We start from the raw sequence: 24,580 nt of genomic DNA, 5'->3' as shown, positions 1-24,580 counted from the left end.
GAAGAGAAGAATGAGGGGGGATTTGATAGCTGCTTTCAACTACTTGAAAAGGGGTTCCAAAGAGGATGAATCTAGACTGTTCTCAGTGGTACCGGATGATAGAACAAGGAGTAATGGTCTCAAGTTGCAGTTGGGGAGGTTTAGGTTGGATATTAGGAAAAACTTTTTCACTAGGAGGGTGGTGAAGCACTGGAATGGGTTACCTAGGGAGGTGGTGGAATCTCCTTCCTTAGAGGTTTTTAAGGTCAGGCTTGACAAAGCCCTGGCTTGGATGATTTAGTTGGGGATTAGGTACTGCTTTGAGCAGGGGGTTGAACTAGATGACCTCCTGAGGTCCCTTTCCACCCTATGATTCTATGAATCTATGATTTTATGGCACATGTGAGGCAACTTGGGCACCCAACTATTGTTTATTGCTCAGAGGAGATCATATATTAATGAGACCAGAACACTAATGTCTGACTAAAAGATATCAGCGAATTTAAGGACTTCAGCTCTCATAAACATTTCCTGGCCTCCACCTGATGAATAAATTCCCATAAAAAGGAGAGATTAGAGCAGGGCAACAATTAGCCAGATTTGTTTATATGACTAAACAGTTCTCAGAAATATTAGTTAACCCTGCCTAACTACCATGTAAATACAGTATATGTTATATTAAGGTTATTTTCTTACATATTTAAATGTTGTTATTTTAGTTAAAGAACATAGCATCATCTGCACTTTCAGTTTGTGATCTGTGACTGAAACCAAATACCATATTTTCCCTTTTGGATAATGAATTTTTTATTATGCCAAAGAGGTACAGGTGATATGTAATGTGGGGGGAAGGGGGTACTAATTTTAAATTAAATGTCAAATTGGGTTAGTTATGGAAAAATGAAAAGGCTTCATGAGGGACCTGCCATTTGGATCCATTTTTACAGCTCTCTAGAGATGCTTACTTGGTCTTTCAATCAGGTGTGGAAATGTGCCATTTCCATTTTAGCAATCACCTTGTTTTTATTAGATAAATGCTGAGACTCCAGATGGCCTAGCAGTACACTTCAAATAACTAATACATTATCAGCCTCAAATGTGGTCTCCCATCACCCAAAGTGGTAGAAACTGTGTGTGAGATCAGAGACTTTGAACTTGTGCATGGGAGAAGTCACTATTAAATTATTAGAGAGCAGCATCAACAGCTTTTTGAAAATAGCCTTGTTCTCATCTCCTCCTGGCCAGAGATGCTGATGTGCACAATTGGCAGGTGCTGAGACTGTCCTAAATGTGTATGATGGCATGACTGTGACACTCACAGTATACTGGCTTCCTACTTTTGAAGCACACCATGAGCTCCACATAGTACTCCTACAGGGACAGATTCTGCAAAAGGGCTGAATGAGCTCAATTGCCATTAAAGCTAATTACAATTGAGAGTGCTCAGCATTTTGCGGGAGGCATGCACCATTTGACACTATTGGGCCCATTATCCACAGATTTAGGTAAAGGGAGAAATGTAACCGTATTATTAAATAAATCAGTTAACTGCTAATTACTCCCTTCTTCCCCCTAATGCTTGGCTTCTAAGATGCCTGCCAGTAGGACTGTGATATTTATGGTAGTTTGGTTTCTTGTTCCTAAAGTTTTCCATCAACTCTATCCTGATCTATTGTGAGCCAAAGACTAATGCTTAATGGTACATTTAGAGTTCTTGATCTGATTAACAGTGTCTGTGATAGAACTGAGAACTGTAGCTCTGAGACACAAAGTACCAAATGTTGTTTTCACCTAATTATTACCACATAAAAGAATAGGTCAGCCATTCTGGGATGTTATTTTCAAAGCTGAAGCATTTGTATATTATTATAATATGAAAATCATTAAAATATTAATCAGGTCCCCACTATTTTAACTCCAAAGGTACAAGGGATAACTATAACTGAGAATTCAACAGTTTTGTGTTCACTTCCAACTTTGTCTTCTACCTTGGGAATGCACATAATTTACAATGCATTCTTAATTACTTTTATCTTCTTACTTTTACCAATAGAAAACACTTCTTGCCTCTGTTTTCTGCACTATAAAGATATACAGTCTCCCTTTAGGCCGCTCCAAAGGTTATATATTTTTTATTAGCAGGACAGGCAATCAATGGTGCTCTCTTACTATTAATTCACAGAAAACTTCAAATTATCCAATAATAGGACTTAGCATTTATATATCACTTTTTATGTTCTCAGTCTTTTACACAGAACAGGTTTCTTTTTAAGCATGTCTTTTTGATAGCTCTATTCCCCTGTGCCATTGAGAACTGCCAAGTGGTGGAGAGCTTGCATTAATTAGATCAATTCTTGCCAGGTGTTTCTGATTTAAGGAGGTCAGGAGCTGGCCCTTTATATGTGTTTTAGAATGGCATAATGCATATGTGTTGTATACTACTTTTCTTAAGTATGCACAAAGTACAGGCTTCAGATGCATATATGGTACTATATGTCTGTAAAAACTATACGTTTAATCAAGTGCATCCAGGTTTACTTGAATATCCATCATTGTGATATAATACCTCTTATTAAAATAATATTTTTCCTGTTTTAAAAAGGAAATGTAATGCAAGGAACTAAGTTAATGCAATGCTGAGGCTGACATTTAAATTGAACAAGTCAGGAAATTCTGGTTTGCATAGCAGTCATGACTTGGGCACATTGCATATTTGGTCCAAAAGCTCAATTAAATCAATGGGGGGGAGGTTTATTGATTTCAGTGGACTTTGGATCAGGCCCTTTCTGTCTTTGTAGCATGGAACCCCTGTAGGGTTTGGCTGGGATCCATAGCCACGGAGGCCTAATGGAATTCTGGCTAGGCCTTCTACCTCAGAGGCAGCCACATGAGGTTTCTGTGGCTGCCTTCTACCCAACGGCAACCTCCCTGAATCTATCTTATATGGGTGTTGAGTAGGCACTGACTATGCAAAACAGCTTGAGACCTCTGTGGTTCACCACCTTCACAGATACATTTTGGAAATATGAAATGTAATTCTTTACCATGGCCTCAGTTGTTATAAGCATCATTGTTTTACTTTGGTCCTGTTTTTTGTTTGTTTGTTTTTTCCCTGTTGGAGAGAGAAAGAGAAAGTGTGTGTGTGCATGTGCCCGCGTACTTTTCTGACCACTGATAATGATATTTTATTAGTATGGGGAGAAATTTCCTTAGTGCAGAGGCCTTAAGTTGGATAGGAGGGCTATCAGCCTGGCCAGGCTATCAGCCTGAGGTGAATTTCACCCATGCTGTATAAGACTATGGAGAATATTGAATTAGCCATGAGTTTAATATCTTGTTTCTATGTGTATGTGAGATTATCTAAGCATAGTTTATTAATTAAAATAGGTGTGTAGTCTGGACTGGAGATGACCGAGTCTTCTTCTTCAACCCTACAATGCAGCTGTCAGTATGGGAGAAACCAGTGGATCTAAAGAATCGTGGTGATATTAATAGAATCATTGAAGATCCACCTCATAAACGCAAGCTGGAAACTTCAGCAAGTAACTAAAGCTGTGATTATTTGCATCTATTTAAAATCAAATGCTAAATGAAACTTGATAGTTAAATATATTAAGTGAAAATTAGCAGAATGATGATTTTCCTGTTGGATTTTGTGTAAAGTATTTTGTTAAGTGATGCTGCTTACAAAATATTTATTTACACTGAAATTCTAACATTTGTATTGGACTTCTCTCATTATTAGCAAGGAAGTAAAAATAGGTGGCTTCTTATGTTGAAATAATCTTTGATTTAAAAAATAACACCTTGGAAGACTTTGTCTTTACCTTTAATGCACTCATATTTCCAAAACATACATTAGGAATGCGTTAGGATAGCATGATTTCTGCAAATGTCTTATTGACCATGCTACCAAAAGCAGTTGTACAGTAATAAAGGATTATTTAACCCAGCTGTAAGAAAATAATCCCAAAAGTAAATCTCTGAGGACTGCTGAAAGGTTTGGCGGACATGTGGGTACCACAATCCAAAAATGGCTTTGCCAATCAACCCTCAAGCACTGTAGATTTCAGAATGACATTCTTAGTGTTGACTGAAGAGAGAACTTGCTTTGCAGTAGTGCATGTTAAGTGTTTCAAATGTATTTTTTTTTAAAGTTCACTTCTTGGAGAACAACGATTTGCCATCTGGTCTGCCATGAAGAAGGTCAATTTGATGAACTAATTTCCCCTGCCCATCTCTATCCCATCCCACACACTTCTTTCAGCTTTCCTGCTCACAGCTCACTCACTGTATTTCTAATCTACCACCCCCTATTTAATTGCTCGCTCAGCCTGCAGTGGTGCAGCAATTACTTACATTAGTGGCCGCTTATAGGAGTAGTCCCCAATGAGACAACTCATGTTAGTATTTGCTCAGTAACATGAGCTAGGCCCTCAATCTCCCCCTTTACCAGTTATTTAGCCTTATAAAAGTAAATACTGCTCCCTAAAAACCTGCTTTGCCAGCTGATGCCTGTCTGCCCTGGGCTATTACTGGTTTCCACTCCATTTAGTGTTGCTTCTTGATCTGTGTGATAATTCTTGGCTGCAGCTATTGTGAGGGAGTTGGGCTCAACACAGACCTCAGCTGTTTCCCTCTTCTTCCCTCTCCCCAATGTGGTACTTTGACAGGTGGGGTTGTTTTTTTTTTGTTGAAGTGGGGAACCACTTGAAAGATTAAGCCATGCTGTCTGGACATTAGGACTGGGTGAACAACAACTTTTCTGCCCTTGTTAGGAAAAGGTCTACATGCAGACCAATTATTTGATGCACTGTTCATACTTAATTAGCTGATTGCATTGGGGGATCATCACCACCAGCACATATGGATTGAATAATGTATTTCATAGTATAGTTACACTTACAAAATTCCTTTAATCCATGTCTATACTTTAGTGGTGAGGTTCATGAAGAAGAAAAGTAAACTTAAAAATTATTTTTGAAAATCGAATATATTGTAACTAAGCAAAAACAATCCCCACATTTCCCATGAAGGTACATCAAGTGAGATTTATTTTTCATCTATGATGAAAGTAAAAAACACAGTAAATTTTAAAGTGCATAGTGTATGTTGTTGATTCACAAACAATTCCCAACGGGCTACTCCTAAATAGGAGTTGTGAGGATGAACTGAGGATATGAAAGGGTGTTCTTGCAAGTTGATATGAGTAAGTGATAGTCAGGACCTTGCTGTAAATGTTTGATAGAAAAAATTCCATAGACTGTTACTATAGGGGATGTGTTAGTCTTTAAGGTGCCACTGGACTCCTCATTGTTACTATAGGGGATATATTTATATATCACTTAACATCATTTAAGAGATGAGTTTCTTGCCTTTGCAGGTATAAATTCAATTTTAAAAGAGACTTGGAACAAAATCAAAGCTTTTTTCATGTGAAGCAGATAACTTTCTGATAAACACAGTGACCAAAGGCTCCAAGACCAAATCTTCTGAAGTTCTGGTTCAGAAGCACAATACAACATAAGTTTTGTTTAGCAATAGCAATAAAAGTGTAGGGCATTCTGGAGGATTAATTAATGACTGGGTAGGTGGGGATGATAACCCAAGACAAAACTGAGGGCCATTATCATTAATCCTCAAAACATCTTTGTGCCAATGCCATTGTTGGTCTGTGTTATTTAAGAAATTCCTTTTCTGTTGTGTGTCCTATTCTTTACATGCTATTGTGTGTGTGTCACATTATGCCTTGACTATTGTGTCAGGTTATTCTGGTGAATTATAGATGGATTTTCATTGTTGCTAATAATTTGCAGCTTCCATTGATATAAATGGGATTTGTATGAGTAGTTCAGAAAATCAGCTTATACTTAGAGTATATTAGCTGATGAGGTCAAATAAATTATTTGCAGCATACCCATTAGCTGAAAATCTTGAGTAAATAAATAAACCAAATAAGCTACACGTTTGTGAGATAGTTGCCAAATGTACTTAGTTTAGTTGCTGTTGTTGAGTTTAATTAAAATTTTTAAATCAAAGGCACACAAAAATGTGAGCAAGCATAATTATTTTCAGAGTATCATAGGTTATCAGCACATCACTGAACTAAAAGATCAAGTGCATTTGTAATTCAGGAATGACATTTAGGCATTTATCAATTATTCCACCTTTGTTAAAATTAGTTCTTATAGAGATTTATGAAGGTGTCATGATTCTTTACTAATGGGTTCATACTGGGCCATTTATCTCAATCCAAAGGTGGGCAAAATTTCCATTGTCTTTGAAATCTATGGGAGGAGTTGGAGTAAGAATGGAATAAGGAATGTATGATTTAATACAATATACTCAGCTGCTTAGAGATTGAAGACCTCATTTTCCACTCCTCAGTACCAGCTTTACACTAGTGCAACTCAGTTGTCTTGAATGGAGTTACACCAGCATCACACCTCTGTAACATAATGGAGAATCTGGAATTATATCAATTTAGGTAGTGTCAGGATCCTGGGCGAAGGTAAGCAAGGTTAGTGGCAGGAGCTTGGTTTTCCAGAATTGAAGCCAAGGATCAGAGCCAGTATCAGGGTCAAGAGTCAAGCTGAGGATCAAGCCATAGTCAGAGTGAGGAATCAGGCTAAGGGTCAGTATCAGGTATTGGGATTTGACAGATCAATCAGGAGTTATAATCTAACTCAGAGCTGACACCAATACCAGGAGTTCAGAAACAAAGAGTCAGGGCAGGCAGCTAGCTAGATAGGGATCCACATTGTTGCCTAAATGCTTCCTGGTACTTCCTCTGGGTTTATATCAGGACAATGAGCCAATCAGGGATTGCTAACAGCACTGTCAGTCAGACCACTGAAGGCTAAACTTCCCCTGGTGTTGAACCTCTGGATTGTGGGTCAAGGAAGTGACCAGGTTACAGCTGGATAGCAATGTGGGGCTGTTGTTTGCCTGGTAGCCCTGCAGACATGTGTTCAACTCCTACTGATCTTTACAGGCACGTTCGAATCATTAACAGCAAAGCTCATGGCCAATTTATAGACTTTAACTTTCTCAGATCAGACGACACATATAAGAGGGCATATCCTTGACCTGTCATTTCTTGTAAGTAAGAGTCTCTGCTGTAACTCATTTTGACCATAGCACTATTTTGTTGGCACTGTGTATCATTACTCCACTGTATCATATTGTGATCAGATACCAACCATGATTTCCCTTTTTCTTTTCAAAGATTTTTGAGGATTTTTGTCATCTTATTTCTATAGGCAATGACATTTTCATATATTGGAACGGTGTGTTCAGAAACATGTGTCTACTTCAGTTTGTGTATCCAAAGTCATAAAACCACCCAGATCATTAGAATATGTAAATGCACTTGAAAAAATTATCACCCAGTGGAATGCCAGGAAAGGCTACTGAGGTTATGAGCAATAATATTTTGCTTTTTGAAAAGAGTGTATTGGATACAAGGCAGTATGGGGCATCTACTATTTGGTCTAAAATTCTGATATGAATAAAATCAAACTTTTTCATGGATGAAATTGTACCAATATCCCTTCTTTCTTGTCCATTCCTACCTTAAAAAAACTAAACAAGAGATAAGTCTTACAGGTCCCATACACCAGGACAAAAGCAATACCACCATAAATGTCCATCAAATGTCCATTTCCACCCCATAGTAATCATCTGAGTAGTCCAGTGGTTGCCTGAAAGGGAGCAGTTGACTAAAAGTCCCACAGACTAATGAGGCAAGGTTAAGTTATTACCAACTTATTATTGAAACATGTACTTTTAAAAAGTTGGTTGGAATGAAACCTACACCAGGGATTCAGTAGAGTTGTAGTCATTGTCCTCCCACACAGAACAGCCTACAGAGGTGGAAACTGAAGAATGGAACTTGGCACATATAGGAAACCAAGAAAAGAAAACCATGGCCTCAGGCCAATGCCTTCCCTCACCCCCCATTTGTTTCCAGCCAAAGGCTGTGCTCTTGGCTTACTCCTTCTCATTCAGCCACTAGCAAGACAGATTGAAATCATATAGATAGAACTAGATATAAGAATTCTTGTCACAGAAAAAACACTCCAGGCAGTTTGGGATGAGAGGAGGACCCAAATCGAAGGATTTTTCAATCTCTTTTGACAACACCGCCTGTGGTGCCCCATAATATGGAAATCAGGCTTTGGGATTTTTTTTTAGCTGAATAGAAAGGCAGTTTTTATGCACACAGAACTGTTTTCTGTTCCATATTTAGCTCTCATATTTGGACAGGAGCCATATTCAAAACCAAATATGAATTGATCCACCCTCTTTCCTCAAGAATTCAGCAAGAAATTTGGTTTGATTAATATTCAGGCAAAAAATATTAGTACAAGTCTATTAAATAGATGTGTAAAACATTGTCCCACACCAGTGGAATATATTTATTAAGTTTACTTATAAATTAAATTATTTTTATAAAATAATGAGTGATGTTTTCTTTGTTGTCATGGAATCCTTAACCAACTTAACACTAGTGATTTGGTGATATTTTTTCAATGTTGCAAAGAATTAATGAACTAGTTAGAATTAAGCTTGACAGTCCATCAGATTTAGTGTAGCACTCCTTCCTAATACTATACAGAGTGATTATAATCAACTAATATTGTTTCTCAAGTTATAAATCCCTTATTAGATGTTTTTTTCCTCTGGTCCCTCATCTCCCAAGAACATGATCCTGCAGTTGGGCCCAACAATAATACAATATTTGATTTTTATCTCTTTGTGGGAGACCTTGGATAGTTTCTGTCTTGTGTTGCAGAGTTTGCCACTTAAAATTTGCATAGGTGGTGTTTACTTTAAACATTTTGGGACAGATTTTGCACAACTTACTCAAGCAAGTAGTCCCATTGCAGTTAACAGGATAACTCGAGTAAGACAAGCAGGACGATAGGAGAGTTTGAGATGAGGCTATGCATCAGAAACAGAACATAAAAATACTGATACATTCTAATTTGATTTCAGCTTTTTTTCTTTCTAAAATGCATACAGTAACGATAAGAACATAAAAATGACTATTCTGGATGAGACCAATGGTCCATTCAACCCAGTATCCTGTCTTCTCTCTTATATGCCCCCTCACCTCAATTGTCTCTTTTCCAAGCTGAACAGTCATCTTTTTAATCTCTCCTCATATGGAAGCGGTTTCATACCTTAATCATTTTTGTTGCCCTTCTCTATACCTTTTCCATTTCTAATATACATTTTTTGAGATAGGGCAACGAGAACTGCACACAGTATTAAAGGTGGATTTATATAGTGGCATTATGATATTTACTGCCTTAATATCGATCCCTTCCCTAATGGTTCCTAATATTCTGTTAGCTTTTTTGACTGCTGCTATGTTTCTTAGATTTACAGTTTATATATCTGTTTCATAGCAATGATTAACAGGGAGATGGCTTTCTTTAGAGGACTAGATCTAAAGGTCTTATAACTGTTTTTCAGTCGATTTTATATATCCAACTTTCAGTTGCTTCAGAACTTCGCATATTCATTGGACTGTCATTGATCAATATTTTTCCTGGCCCTATTCAGATGTAGAATGGAATAATCTTACTACTTCAGACAGGACTCATATTATTTCTACGTGCTTTCCCTACATTCTTTATTCAAGAAACATGGTCTCACATTGAGATTAATAACATTGCAGTATGTATCTTCTAGTCAACTCTGAGAGGGCTATCTATGGTGTGATAAAGTATTTTGTAGATATTCAGTATAAGATGTTTGCTAACATGTTGAAGCTTAACTCAGATAAGAGACAATTGATTTTTATTTGGCATTGATGCCTGCTGAGCATGGCTTTTTTACTAGAGGTGCCATTTTGTAGAAATAGGATTGTGCTTGCCCAATCAGCCCTGAACCTCAGGTCATTTTTAACTTGAATTCTCTTTGAAAGCAACATCAAGTACGCTGTTAAAAGATTACATATTACTCTCTTAGGAATTTATTAAAGTTAAGATCACTGCTGTCTCAGCAGGATGAATAGCTCCTGATTAATGGCTTTAAAATAGCAAGGCTGTATTATTTTACTCTATCTTCTGAGTCCCTAAATTGTTTTCTATGTAGGCTTCTCTACAGAAGAATTTAGCAGCTATGGATAACTATCTCCATGCATTGTACAGATACTGAAAACACTACTTAGGTTCATTACCATATATCAAAGTATATTCATAATACTTGTGCTGATGTATTTATAAGTATTATATAGGCCATAGCCTTTTTATTTTAAAGTGCCATTCATTTTTGCTTCCCCTGAATTTACTCTGTAGTCAGCAGAGCTTAAATAATTTTAACCTGGTATATATTTCCTTCTGTTAGGGTCTCTGCTCCTGTCCCTAACCTCCAAATACTGTGCTCAGAGTTTTTGAGGCTTTTTATATTACTGTAGTTCTCCCTTATGCTGTAGTTTGGTTTATGTTCTGTTCATTGAAACACAATTAATATTCCTTAAAACAAGGAGACAAAAACAATCAAGGACTAGACTTTGCTCCCTTTGAAGTAAAATGCCAAATTCCAATTGGTCTCAATATAAGGAGGATTTGACCCATAATGTAAATTTAGTATTAAGCACAAATACAAAGGACTTATTGGTTTAAAATAATTTAATAATATATATTGTTAAATATACTTTAAGAAATCATACTAATATTTATATGTTAATTAGTGTAGGCTTCAGAGGTAAAATCCTGAGTTTTGCCACTGACTTCAATGGGGCTAGGATTATACTATAAGGGCTTGCCTACACTACCGCGCAGGGTCAATCTAAGATATGCAACTTCAGCTACGTGAATAGCGTAGCTGAGGTCGATGTACTTAGATCTACTTACCGCAGTGTCTCCACTGCAGTAAGTCAACAGCTGACGCTCTCCCGTCGACTCTGCTTGCGCTTCTCATTCTGGTGGAGTTCCGGAGTCAACGGGAGAGCGCGCAGCGGTCGATTTATCGCGTCTATACTAGATGGGATAAATCATCCCCCGCTGGATCGATCGCTGCCCACCGATCTGACGGGTAGTGTAGACAAGTCCTAAGGATCAATGTAAGGCTGTGGATCTGGAAATCTGGATTCAGTTCTATTTTTAAAGTCACAAATGAAATTGTGTTTTTTTCATCTCATCATAGTGCTCTGTGTTCATATCACGCAGAATTTCAGGATTGGCAGTCTGCTGCAGAGAGGCTCAGGGTTGGTCTTTCTGTTGTTTAAATATACTAGGAGCTCAGCACATATAGGATGATATTTTTCCAGTAAACTGCTTAAAACTCCAAAAATCAACCTAGGCATTGAGTGGAAGTAAATTCTGGTAGCCAGTGCATTTGAATTCAGAGCACTGTTATGTTGGAGACTGTAATTTGTATGTGGAAAAAACAATGAAGTACTTGAAATTGTAAAAATAGATGTCCTCTCAATAACCTTCACATTCATTATGAATTACAATCTCATCTCAAAGCCCTCTTTGGGAGAGTATGCAGGCCAAAGTAGGTTTTGGTATATTATGAGTTTGAGAGTCCACAATATCTGCTTAACTTTGCTTCCATACCCACACAGCGTGTCAGATTTAATAAGAAAGCAGCATTATGCTTCAGTAAAATGGGAATGAAAAATAGGAAAAAGGAAGCAGTTGTGATGGAAATGGGCATTCTCAAATCATTCACCCTGTCAGGATTGAAATAACAATGTAACATAAACATCTTTGTGGTTATATTTTTCAGTTTATCAGGCAAATGTGATATTTAAAAAATCACAAATTTACAGTGAGAAGCCCTTCAGGGCAAAAATAAAAAAAAGTGTCATTTTTTGGTATTTATCACTCTGTTTTGATGAGCTCACCTATGAGGATTTTATAAAGTATCTTCTAAAGTTAAAAAAAAATCATTGCAGAAATTAGCCAATATTATGAGTAAGTATCAGAACAAAACGACAAGCGAAGGGGGATGTCTAAGACTTTTGTTCTCATGTAGATAGTAACTGTCTAATAATTCCAATTTTATGCATTTCTTTTTAGCAGATAAAAGTGATAGTTCTTGTCCAGAGGAAGTAAGTGATGACCATAGCACCAAAACCAAGAGAAATAAGTAAGTTTTATTCTTTCTTAATTCATATGTTCTATAGGGAAGCCAAAGTCTACTATGGATATGGCACTAAGAAGAAACTAATTTATGCCATCTGTATGCATCAATGGTAACAGCAATCCTCAAGATGTCTATTCCTTTGTTTGCACCCCTTGTGCTTCAAAAGAGCCATTTTCCATATGTACCATCTATTCGTTTTGTAAGTGGAAATTGTTTACATCAGAACAGATAAATGATTAAATTAAGCTTTCAAGAAAGATGATTACTGTTAAAAACATTAGATGAAATCCTGACTCAGCTGAAATCAATAGGAGTTTTGCCATTGAATTCCATGGGGCCAGGATTTCACTCAATGAGTCAAATTTTCTGCTGGTTTAACTGGGCAAAACTCCATCAAAGCTGTGCCTGTTTAACCAGCAGAGAATTTGGTCCCTAAATTATATTTCAAGATGTTTCTGCTAAGTGTTGTTGGATTTGTCCCTCATTACGAGTTTTCATCCAATATTCTTTTGCACATGTCACACCAGAATAAGACAAAAATACTTCCTTGCAAAAAAATAAAAAAGGAAATAAATGCATTCTGGAGGATGGTTAGTGAGGAATTATTTCCTACCCCAAACAATAGTTATTTCCAACAATGCTGGCTCGATATAAGATGACATAAGGATTTCCTGCATAATAGAGTCTATATAGATGTCAACTGATATGCTTTGAGCAAATTTTGAACAGTGGAGACAAAGTGTTTCTAAATTTCCAAGATGGACATTGTGGGGCTAATTATCTTCCCATTTATGCTGCTTTTCTAGCACTGTAGTTTTATTGACTTCATTGGCGTTCCTCTAGATTATACCTGCCCTTATAGAGGTCAGTGTCAGTTTTGCTTCTTCAATAGGTCATAGTTTCATCCTATCAGTGTAAGATGGGTTTTTTAAAAGACAGGGTGGGAAAGTGTTAAAACCTCTGACTGTTAATATGCCCGAACTAAAAGTTCCAGGAACTCCTGACACAGACTGTTCTTCTTTAGTAATCTCAAGAAAACCATATTTATTCCATTCCTGTGTGTTGATAATATAAAATTTGGTACCCAGAATGTCATGAGGTCAAACAGTGACTTCTCCACTGCCTACTTGTGAATAGAGATTATTTATCCCATGTTGGTTGGATTTCCATTACTTATTCATCTTTTAAAAGGTGACTCTTTTATGGTTTCTTATCTTCTTTACATTCAAAAGGGCACTGTCAAAATTGAGAGACCCCAAATTTGACCTACCTTTTTGTCTATATTTTCCTTGCAAAGTCCATGAAATACATATTTTTGTTTAAAAAAAATACATAAATGTCATTCAGGTTGAGGCAGTCAAATGCAGACCTGGGGGGCCCAGGCCTCTGAATTGTCCCACAGCCCTCCGCAGCCAATGCACTAGGGCAGCGTGTCTGCACCACTTGCATAAATATAGCTCCTCTGGCTTACCTCCTCCATCACATCTCTCAAGGTGCAGCCAGTACAGAGACCACTTCCACAGCAAACACAGAGTGAGCAAGGACCAGGGAAGCTCCAGTGTGATGAATAATTACTGTAGAGTGCTTTATATTGGCTATCCACACCACAAATGAATTTTGCCTGTACTGCATTGTACATAAAGGATGGCAAGTTATCTTTTTTTTTTTCTTTACTCTGAGGGTAATTTGATTCACAAGCAACAGAGACTGCTATCAGGAGTAAATTTACATAGCAGTAGAAGTCAAAATAGCACCTAGTAAAAGTGCATTACATACTGTCTATAAAATACACTGCCTAAATATTGAATTTTGAGTCTGATAGCAAGGTTTTCTCACTCTTGCCTGAAACAATATATTGCTCAAGTGTAACAAATAGTGCAATTTTTATCATATTTGAAATTTCTGACAAGATATCTTAAAAGACACTGAGAGGCCCACAATTAAACCTACCTTCAAATTTCCCACTTTTTAAAAATAACTGTCCTGATGAGGAATGGTTGCCTTACTCTCACAAGGAGTAAATCAAAGACATTATTTACATGATTCATATAAGTAAACAGAATAATATTTGACTAAAAAATTTAGTAGTCCTTCAAACTTCATTGCTGTGATCTCAATCCCGCAATGATTTGACCTCCCTAATGTGTTGATATCTCAGTAGTCATAGCAAACATGCACACATTACTATATGGTTTAAGCAGTATTCTTTTGAATTTTACTTTCTTTCTAGTAACATATAAGGAATTCCTGACATGGTCAAATTATCCTACAGGAAAATCAGTACTTACATGGATTTTTAGAAAGCTAATATTTCAACAGTTACTTTAAAGACATTTAGTCTAAATATATATTTTAAATATATCAACATTTGGATTGTAGCTGCAAATCTATGACATTAAAAACTAAAGCATTCAAAGAATTTCTAAGAAATAAATTGCAGTTTTTCATAGAATGGAGTTTATCTTCCTTTCTTAGTTCTGTTTCTCTCTTTTATATTAGGTTTTTTTAATTAATTAGATACATAGGAGAATGGTCCAGATGACTTTACTGTAGTACTAGTCATTGTTCTGATGTTCTGTGTACCTCACTGATGATAGAAAGCCCATCAAATGTTCCTTCTGTATATTTCTAGTCTCTCCAGATAATTGCTCCAACAAGTACATTTATGTATCCTCAAGCCGATACCTGATAATTGTTGCTTCTGCAGCAGTAGGAACCACTGAAAAGCCAGCAGCACCTGGAACTGAAATACAACTGCTTAAGTGCAGTGGGTTCCCTATGCCAGCATGTTTATGTGTACAAGATGTACTGTAGCTGAAATTAGAATTTATTTTAAAATGATGGCACCTAGCCTGCCCTATAGTAAGGGATGGGGCAGAAATACCTCATCTCAGAGATAGCATAAGGATGCATTCTCAAGGCGGCAGAATGCCTCCTACAAATTTCTTACTTAGAAGGCTGCAGCATATTCTCCATCCCTAACTCCATGAACACAGCCAGCTCCACTGGCTTGTGGGTAATGGCAACAGAGTCATGGCTCCACCTCCTCCCTGTTCCCTTTGGGCTGTGTGTGCCATCAGGGTAGTACAGTGGGAGCTGTCCCTGTTCCCTTGAGCACAAGGGCAGGAATTGTGGCTGGCACTCTTTTGGGCTGCTCATAGTATTGGTTGATGGTCTACCTCCCTCACATTGTGGGCCCACATAAGGGCCAGGTGGAATCTGTATCGATAAAGATATAGTACAGTTATCCCCCCTTTAAAAGTTTGTTGAATATTTTGAAATAGTTAACACTCCAGCTAGCTCTCCTGCCATAATACTGGGGTTATGAATGTCTTCTAGAGATTCTTAGGGGTTGGAGGTCATGACATATATATGCCATTGGAAAGTCCTTCTACCTATATTTGTAGTAAGGCCTCAGATATAAACTGTTATTAGAAGCACTAGGATATTACTGTTCATTATTTCAGATTCTCATTTGTGCTGTTGGAGAGGGGTGGGCCACAGAACAACCAATTGCAGCGTCTAATCCTGGGTCTAGTTCTACATTGGCCCCCAGCCCAAACATATTTTACAGTAGTCTCTGGGCTTCTCTAAATATACCAGCTAGCTATAAGCCTGTTATGCCACCCAAGAATATCATGAGCACAAGAGCCTTTAAGGGTGGGTGATGTTGGAGCCATCTCTACCTTTTCTACCCAATTAAGACTATCCACCTTTTCAGCTGCTTGAGTAGCACAGAGAGTCCAGAATGAAGAGGACAATTTGGCTCGGTAGTCTTGGTTCTGCCTTTCATATCTGTGTAAGACTATGGCAACTCATTTGGAGATATTTCCATACAGTTGTAAGTGAGAGGATAATTGGGCTCATAAATAGATAGAGTCCCTTCTTGGAACATGTAAGCCCCAGCAGGCATTCCCTGCTTGTGGGGTGTGTGGTTGGGGGAGCCCTCCCTTCTTATGCCCCATAGCCCACTGGTTGGAGCTTATACCTGGGATGTGGGAGAATACCCACAGGTTCAAATACCCACTCTGCCTGATTCAGAGCAGGCATTTGAACTCTGGCTCCTACTACCTCCCAAGTGAGTGCCCTAACCAATGTCTTCTGGGGTGAATGTCTCTTCATTTCTCCTGTTGAGGCTGTTCCACTTTGTATAAAATACTTATTAATTGGAGCAGGAACTTGAACCTGATTCTCCAACAGCCCGAGTGAGTACCCTAACCACTGGGCTATTAGGGGGAGCACCACTACCACAACAACTTTTTTTTTTTTTTTGTGTGACAGGTAAGCACCTGACTTAGGTGCTTACCTCCAGGAGAAGGTTCATGGATGGCTGAGAGTCCCAAGTGGAGATAGGTGCTTTCCTCTAACTCCCTTTGAGGAGTGGAGTTTATGCCATACTCAGTTTTCCACATTTCCTATGTAGCCTGATCTATAGATTATGTATGAGAGTCCCAAGTTATCACTTTGAGGGTAGACAGGTTCTTGTCCCGATATCAGGCCCAGTATTATTAGAATTATTATACAGTTGGGAACCCCGATGTGCACGGGTGCAACACTCACACTATAGGATCTCTTTTATTTTTACAAATAAGTAAGTTATTAATACATTTAGCAAAGTCACACACACATTCTAACTCAGTAAGGTAGATATAATACAGAAAGTACATCTGAACATCCATACTCACACCATTCCTTGCAGAACAAGTTGAAATGTTAGCCATTATCTTCCTCATCACCATCCCCTTCCTCATCTTCACCAGTGGCCCTGGTCCCTCTGGTCCCTCCCAAAGGCTACATCTCTCTCTCCTACTGCCCACAGGTGGGGATGCAACTTTTATCATATGTTATGCTGACATTACCATGTCTAATACATTTTCAGTGGGGGTTTCCTCCCTATTCCTTATTTGTATTTCCTCCCCTTACCGATGTTAAGGTGTCCTTTTTCTATAGGTTAGTATATTTATGATTTCACCCCATTATCATATATATCAATTCGTTCCCATGGCACTCTTGCAGTTGGATGATCCGTCCAAAACCTTCCAGAAGCTGGTGTGTGTTCACGTTTCTGTGGCTGGCTGAATATCATTATGGACAAAATTCCCTCTTACACTCTACTTCCAGTTCCCCAAAATGTAGGGGTTACCTAAGTTTATTTATGCCGAAATTCATAGGCCTCAAGCCTCATGCTAACTGCTGAAGCCAATGTCTTACAGGATGCAAGACCTTGCAGTACTGCTGACTATAATAAGGCAGAATATAATAGAAAGCAGTGAATATAATAGAGGTAAACTAGCTCACTGGGCTACACATATTTGCTAGCTCAGGCAGCTCCCCACTCAGTATGCTGGCTTCAGTGATTCCTATTCTTAGGCGCTTAACTTTCCCCATGCATTGTATAGGGAGCTGGACACCTATCTCAGGACTGTGGATTCCATTAGGTGGCATAGCAACTAAAGTTAGTTTTGCCACACTGAGCCTAACTCTGCCCCAGAGTGACTTGCCCAACCTCACACACGAAGTCTGGCAGAACAGTTAATTGAACTTGGGAACTCCCAAATACCTTGTGCCCCAACCAATAGAAGGGTCAGTGGGTCTGGTGGACCCTTGCATCCCAGTCCATCTGTGTGTATGTTATGTACAGCATATCATCATATGATAGAATAAAATAAAGCACATTTTGTGCATCAGACCCCTTGTAGCTACATGTTGTAGGAAATACCCATTCGATAAATACTACGTCAAATTTGGTTGAGTGTGATAAACATAAACATAATGGTTTGGAAAACCTGCCCTGTTCCTCACTGAATTTTCAGTTTTTTTCCATCATTGAAAGTAAACTTACCTAAATAAATTATGTTATTCCTTTGACACACAATAAATCATTTGATACAGAGAAAGTCTTATTCTAAAGTTAATATCCACTTTCATCAAAGTTAAACCATAATTCATTATACTTAGAGCACAGCAAGTCAGGTTACTGTATATATATATATATATGTTAAAGTTTGCTAATCCTTGTATATTTATGACTGTTGCCTTTCCTGATTTTCACATGGACAGGTCAGGTGCACATTAGCAGAAATGGTTTATACTTCATGCTCTAATTCTCTTCCTTTCATTGTTTTTTGCAATGGTAATATATTTTCAATAGCTGGTTTAAGGCCTGATCCACTGAAGTGAATGGAAAGACACCCATTTTACTGCAATAGACTTTGGATCAAGTCTATTTCATATTTCCTTATTTCACATTTCCAGTCCTGAATCTACACTTACAGTTCAGTAGTTTTGGATTCAACAAGCTATTGTCTGTAAGAAGCTCTGTACCTATTACTGTAGTTTAATTTATATTTAAATACAGTTTAATTATAGTACTTAAAGTATGCAGGCCAAATACTTACTCAAGCAACACACTAATTATACTGTATACAAAGGCAGCAAAATCTTTTTTTTCTACTAAAGAGTCAGATTACTTAGAAGCAGGCGTTTATCTGTAATGTCTTCAAATTGCCTATTCTTAATTGCTTAAAAATATGGGGCAATAGTGAGTACATCTACTACATTGTTTTTGTGAGATCGTGTGAAAAATTTTCAGTTCTCATGTGACAGAATGTGCAATGTAATATGACCTATTCAGTCTCTGGATTACCACATGGCTCCCATTTACTTCAGTAGAAGCTGAAGGCAGCATATGGCTTAATACCTTCATCTGCTTAGAAGATCCAATGCAATTTTTATACTAGATTTTAAAGGCTCTGGGAGTCCAGATTGTAACTCCAAGTGCATGGGTTTAAGATCAGGGTTTTTAAAATACAGACAACCACATTTGCCTACCAAGTTTGCCTTAAGGCTTTGGTCTACTTTAAAAATTCATCAGCACCATTCATGTCATAGGTTTTAATTGGTCATCTTCAAAACTGAGTCCCATCTGCTATCTTGCTGTATTTGGTCAGAATGTAATCCAAAGAACATATTAAGGTAAATCAGCTGTGATAAATTTGGAAAGTGTAGAAATCTAGAAAGATTCATCCCCTATCAGGAGTGACAGCTTTCACTGTGATTCTTGTCCCCATAGAAAGTTTGTAATATTCAACTGCAAATCCCAGTACAAATAAGAACAGAACTCTATGTAAAAAAAATACTTCCTATCTATTTTGAGATTTGTAGGTTTCAAAAACTGTGATAGGAATAGAGTAAAAAGTAAAATAGACTATTTAAATGTGTCTTTTTAACTATGAATTTCCATATTTGATTGCATTCTGTCACTGCTTTTGTTGCCTTTATTGTAGTTTTTGGTTTGAGAATAAATGAAAAATCCATCTGATTTGAAGGATCATTTTCAATTAACCAAACTAAAGGAGAAACAGTCTCTCCTGCTGTCTTAGCTGATTGAGTAGCATTGTGGGTTTCTATCAGTTTCAGTTTGAAAAAGTTCTTTGTGGATACTAGAAATTGGAATGGAATATTCATGGATCATATTACGAAATATTATGATTTAGGGAAAATGAAAATTGCTAACACAATATAAAAATCATCATAATAATATGAAGAGTAACAATTTGATGCCTTTGAAACTGCTAATGTTATAATACAATTTTAGTATGATTTAAGTAGAATGCAATTATTGATAGAAGAGAGATAATATGCTTGGACTCATATTGCATTACTGACTGATGTAATTTATTAGCTGAAAAGAATATTTTAACTTTTTCCATTTTCAAATTGTGCAAGTTAAAGCACTTTGGATATTATTTCTTCCCTCCCCCACCCATTGTTCAACAGTTTCAAATTTGGATGCAGAAAGTTAGTTATCTTCAATGAGAACTGCATTGCCTCTGATAATCTTGTCACCTTTATTAAGGTGCCTAAAATGCAAGTGCTTTACTGTAGCATTGAGGTCTGAAAAATTTGGCCAATAATATCACATCTTTTGGCCCTTATTTTTTAAACACAGATCAGGATATTGATAAATAGTAGAGATGGGAATAAGACAAAAAAATTGAGTCTAGATCTATACTTCCACAATTCAATTATGGGTGTTCAAATCCAGGGCTTTAGTGTGGACCTATCTGCCACTGTAATCCAATTTATTAGTAGAGACCAAAAGTCATTCTATACTCAAGGATGTTCAGTGGTCTTTGTGACATGAGTTTATGGTTTCACTTTTGTCCATGTGGACAAATATCTGCTTCACAACAAACAAACAAAACTGCTATTGACAGAGCTATTGACAGGTTCAAACTGAAGTTTAGTTTCTAATTAGCCTATTGCTGGAGGTGCTCCTCACAAATCCAGTGTTCAGGCAGAGCTTATACTATCAGTGCTGCACTTACACACTAGAAAAATAGTGAATTTTAGTTTCCAAATGGTGTGCATTGTTTTGTTGTTTGTTTTGCTTTGTTTTGGAGTTTTTAATGGTAATTTTAGTGATCACTAGACTCAGTTAAAAATATATGGGGCAGATCCTCAGTAGGTGTAAATTGGTGTAGCTCCACTGGTTCCAAGGGAACTATACATATTTCCAGAGCCATCCCTTGGGTACGGCGAATCGGGGCGACCGCTCCAGGCCCCGCGCTTTGGGGGACCCCACGGGCTGGTGCGATTGGTCAGTGCAGTCGGTCCCAGAAGTGACGGATTTGTCACTTCCCGCCCCGTGCCCTCCTAGGGACAGCCCTGCATATTTACACCCAATGAAAATCTGTCCATGTATTTTTAATATCTTATTGATATACATTTAAGTAAAAATGTTCATGACTTCATGTAATCCCCTGCAATCAACACAGTCGTGCTAAATGTCTGTCATCCTCCAGTGAATCTTGTAAAGCAAAGTGGTAATTAGTTCCTTTTAAACAGCTATTTATTCTAAAATGAAGTCATCCTGGAAAATTATTATAAATATCTGTAAAGATTTTTGCACTGATAGAGGCACTCTTCACTGATGTTTCATTACAGGTTGTGTACATGTAATAATATGTCAAACTGTTTCCCCTAGGAGTGAATTTAAGGGACTCTTGGGAGCTTAAAATAAAGATTAGAGTTGATTTTTAAGCTTAAAAGCAATAAGATTATTTTCTCCAGTCACTACTCTGAAATCTTCACTCATTGTCAAACATAATGGAGAATAGTAGTTTTCCCATCGCTTGAAGCGCAGTGTAATGTCTCATGTTCAATCATGTGCTCTGACCACACAGAAATACTTTACTTCAATATAAATATTTGTCCTAATCTTCAATGAAGGGTCCTCAAGAACAATTCCATTTTAGTAATTAAATACAAAAGATTAGCTGTCAATATTACATACTTTTTACAATGAAATCCTGCATTTAAACCTCTTTCCTAAAGTGTTTTCTAGAGAAAGTAGAGGGTTAAAAAATGTACACAGTGTATTTACTGAACCATTCATATCTTACATTGTTAAAGAACGGAAGATCCCCAGAATGCTGATCAGGAGAAGGTTGAAGTGGAACAGAAAATTGTGAAAACATCAGCACATCAGATTATTCTTCCTTTAGAAGAACGCATTGCCCATTTCCGAGATATGCTTCTGGAAAGAGGGGTAAGAAACAGGTTTTATTTATTTGAGTCTTGTAAATTATGGAAATACTATACCTAATCTGAAATCTATAGCAAGCACCTTGGAATTCTAGCCCCCAAATTAATTGGAATATTTTTTTTTTGCTTGCTTTTTGACATGCTATGTCACTTTCCTGTAAAGGTCTGGCATTGTGGAATGTTTTCATGTTACTTGTATATGAAGGAATCACCATAGAAAAGAGAAATTGGAAAGAATTGTTAAGAAAATTGCCTGCTCTGTAACCTAAAATGAACCAAAGTAAATGGTCTTAACCCAGCATTTTGGCAATGAAATAGTGTTGTCATGAAATTGTGTTTTGCTTTGGCATGGTGGCCTATAAAAGCTTCCGGCAAAGATACAGTTTGTCACTGCAATATTTTAAAAAGTGGATGTTTTTATTTAAATACATTTTATTTTTCCTTACTTTACTTGATCAGTGATGTTCAGCAAATGTTTATTATTAATTTCTTCATTTAGATTTATGTTAGCACTAATGTGTAGGCACTATTGAGAATTTTTTTTAAAATACACCAAAATTAAAAGATCCGTCAATTCCCCCTGATCGATTCAAATACTCAGCAACAACATCAATATAAGTGAAATTAATCGACCTCACACAGTCCCTAGAATCCCATATCCAGCCCTGCCCAACACCGATTTCATCCTGAGGCAAAGAGAAAGGTAGACCTTGGAGGTTGCCCTGAAAGCCAACACTTCACCTTGTTACAAACCTGGGGATGAAGAGAGTTCCAAAGGTCCAGGGTTCTAATAGCGAACACCCTGCCAGCCATGCACTCTCTCCTATACTGAAGGGGGGGCTTCAGCTTAGGTGCCTGGACTAAATGCAGCTGCAGTACATACACTTCCTATGTAGTGTTTTGTTAGACACCAGGCAAAGATGAGTGACACAAGCATTAATAGCTCCATGTTTCCCTCCATGACTATTTGTGATTGTGAGATTGGAGCCACAGGGCACTATGACGTCTGCTCTTCTCTCTGGTCATAGGAACTTGGCCTGGTTCCAGATTAATATAGCTGAAGTTTAAAAGGCAGGTGGGACTGGCTGGGCTCAAACCATTTTTTGCCCAAAGCATCAGGGGAAAGCAGCACAGGTTAATACAACCTGATAACTCACTTTTATGAAGAGAGAAGACCCTGAAAGCACAAGAGCTGAATTACCAGGGACCAGTGAAGCTGGGCAGCAGCACGGATGCAAGGAGCATCTTGCCTCCTGCAGAATATCCCCTGGAATCCACACAATTCCTGAAAGTTGTGCAGGTTTCAGGTGTGGAGACTCAACTGTTGACCATATGCTAGGGCCTTTGGTTGCTGGCTGTAAATTAGACCAGCCTACTTGGATTTATGGCAGTAGCCTATGTGGCCTAAGGCTTACCACAGAGTCAAGGGAATGCAAAAGTGGCATAAAACCGTCTTTCCCCCATTTCCAATCTTGCGCTGAGCACACCTCATCTAGACCAGTGAATCTGGACCCCAGATGATTATTAGTTATTGAAGTAGTTGGAGTTGTCCAGGCCATTTTAATGTTGTATATTCAACATTATGATCAGGTAGATAAAGTGTACATTTAAATTACAGCTAGAATAAATCAGACATATCAGTCCCATAATCCCCACCACAATCTGAATTACAGATCTGTCTAATATTATGGCCAAAAAATTGCACCCACAAAATTAGGCCCGCAGCGTCTCCTCTGCTCTCAATTCAAGTATAAAATCCTGTTGGAATTAACAGACATTATACATATATGCCCTGATCCTGCAAACAATTATGCACATACATAACTATGTACATGCGTAGTCCCACTGTATTCAGTGAGCTACTCAGATATATAAGTGTTATAGAATCAGGGCCTTTAACCTTCCCTGCATCAAAAGGAGGATAGAGCCCCCAAATATATTTCCTATAGGAAAATTTGTGATTTTTAAGCAAAAGCATTTCAAAGTGGTGGCACATATCTTAACACACACACACACACACACACTGTAGGGTGGGGGGAAGTTTTTAATCAATAATCCACACACTGTGGGGGTGACAGAATTTAAGATATGCGTGTCTGCAGTCTAGCAGTAAATTATCTTATTAAGATTTCATTATTTATGCTCAAAAATGTACAGAATACTTCAAAATATTACTAAACATTTTTTATAGCACCATAAATGTGCAATGATTCAGGGATTCCTCTGGCATGGTCAAAGTTTAAAAGTACCAGCGTTGTTATATGAAAGGCATTTTGAAATTGCTGTACACTGCTGAAATTCAGATTAACTTGTTAGAACAATCAGAAATTTGCCATTTCTGTTATCACTTAAATATATGTTGATTCTACATTGCTTAATGACTGAGGCCCAAGGCACTTACTAAACACTAACTGTCCAGGGCAAGTTGATGGTTAATCCCAGTTGGTTATAACTTCCTCAAGAAATGCAGTGGAGTGAGGTCATTACTGCTATTTCACACTGATTATTTAAATATCATTTGCCATTTTCCAGCAGTGCCATTGTTTCTTCAAAGATGATTTCTTTGAATAGCACTAGTGCTGCTGCAGGCATTTTTAGAAATACAAAGCACACCAGCCAATCAAGACTTCTGTTTAGCACAGAATATTCTGTTTGTATACCACAGAGTGTGTGTGTGTGTGTGTGTGTGTGTGTGTGTACACATATATAAAATATTTATATACGTGCGTGAATAATAGAATGCTAAACATAAATATAGTTTTCAGTTACATGATTTTATTTATTATAGTGTAAAACAATAGCACTACATGAAAGTGTATGGCAAGTTTTCCTATATAAAAGCCCAGTCTCAATGATATGATCTCCTATTTGGGATTAATTTTGTCAGCTCCAGGGCCCAGTCCTGAATATTCTGTACAAAGGCAAAACTTAGAGTGAAGTCAAA

At 37.6% G+C, this 24,580-nt stretch overlaps 1 protein-coding gene across 1 annotated transcript in view; it reads left to right on the top strand.

Moving 5' to 3' along the window:
* TCERG1L (transcription elongation regulator 1 like) overlaps window positions 1-24,580 on the top strand; it is a 217,665-nt gene that overhangs the window by 180,646 nt on the left and 12,439 nt on the right. Inside the window, exons 8-10 of the mRNA XM_065408523.1 lie at window positions 3,367-3,521; window positions 12,021-12,090; window positions 21,505-21,640. Coding sequence (XP_065264595.1) covers window positions 3,367-3,521; window positions 12,021-12,090; window positions 21,505-21,640 — 361 coding nt within the window. The remainder of the gene's footprint in view (window positions 1-3,366; window positions 3,522-12,020; window positions 12,091-21,504; window positions 21,641-24,580) is intronic.

This window comes from Emys orbicularis, chromosome 7 (genome assembly GCF_028017835.1).
Source record: "Emys orbicularis isolate rEmyOrb1 chromosome 7, rEmyOrb1.hap1, whole genome shotgun sequence".
In the NCBI taxonomy this organism is placed as follows: Eukaryota; Metazoa; Chordata; order Testudines; family Emydidae; genus Emys; species Emys orbicularis.
Note: the sequence above shows the minus strand (reverse complement) of the source record. Positions and strands in the feature narration are given on the sequence as shown.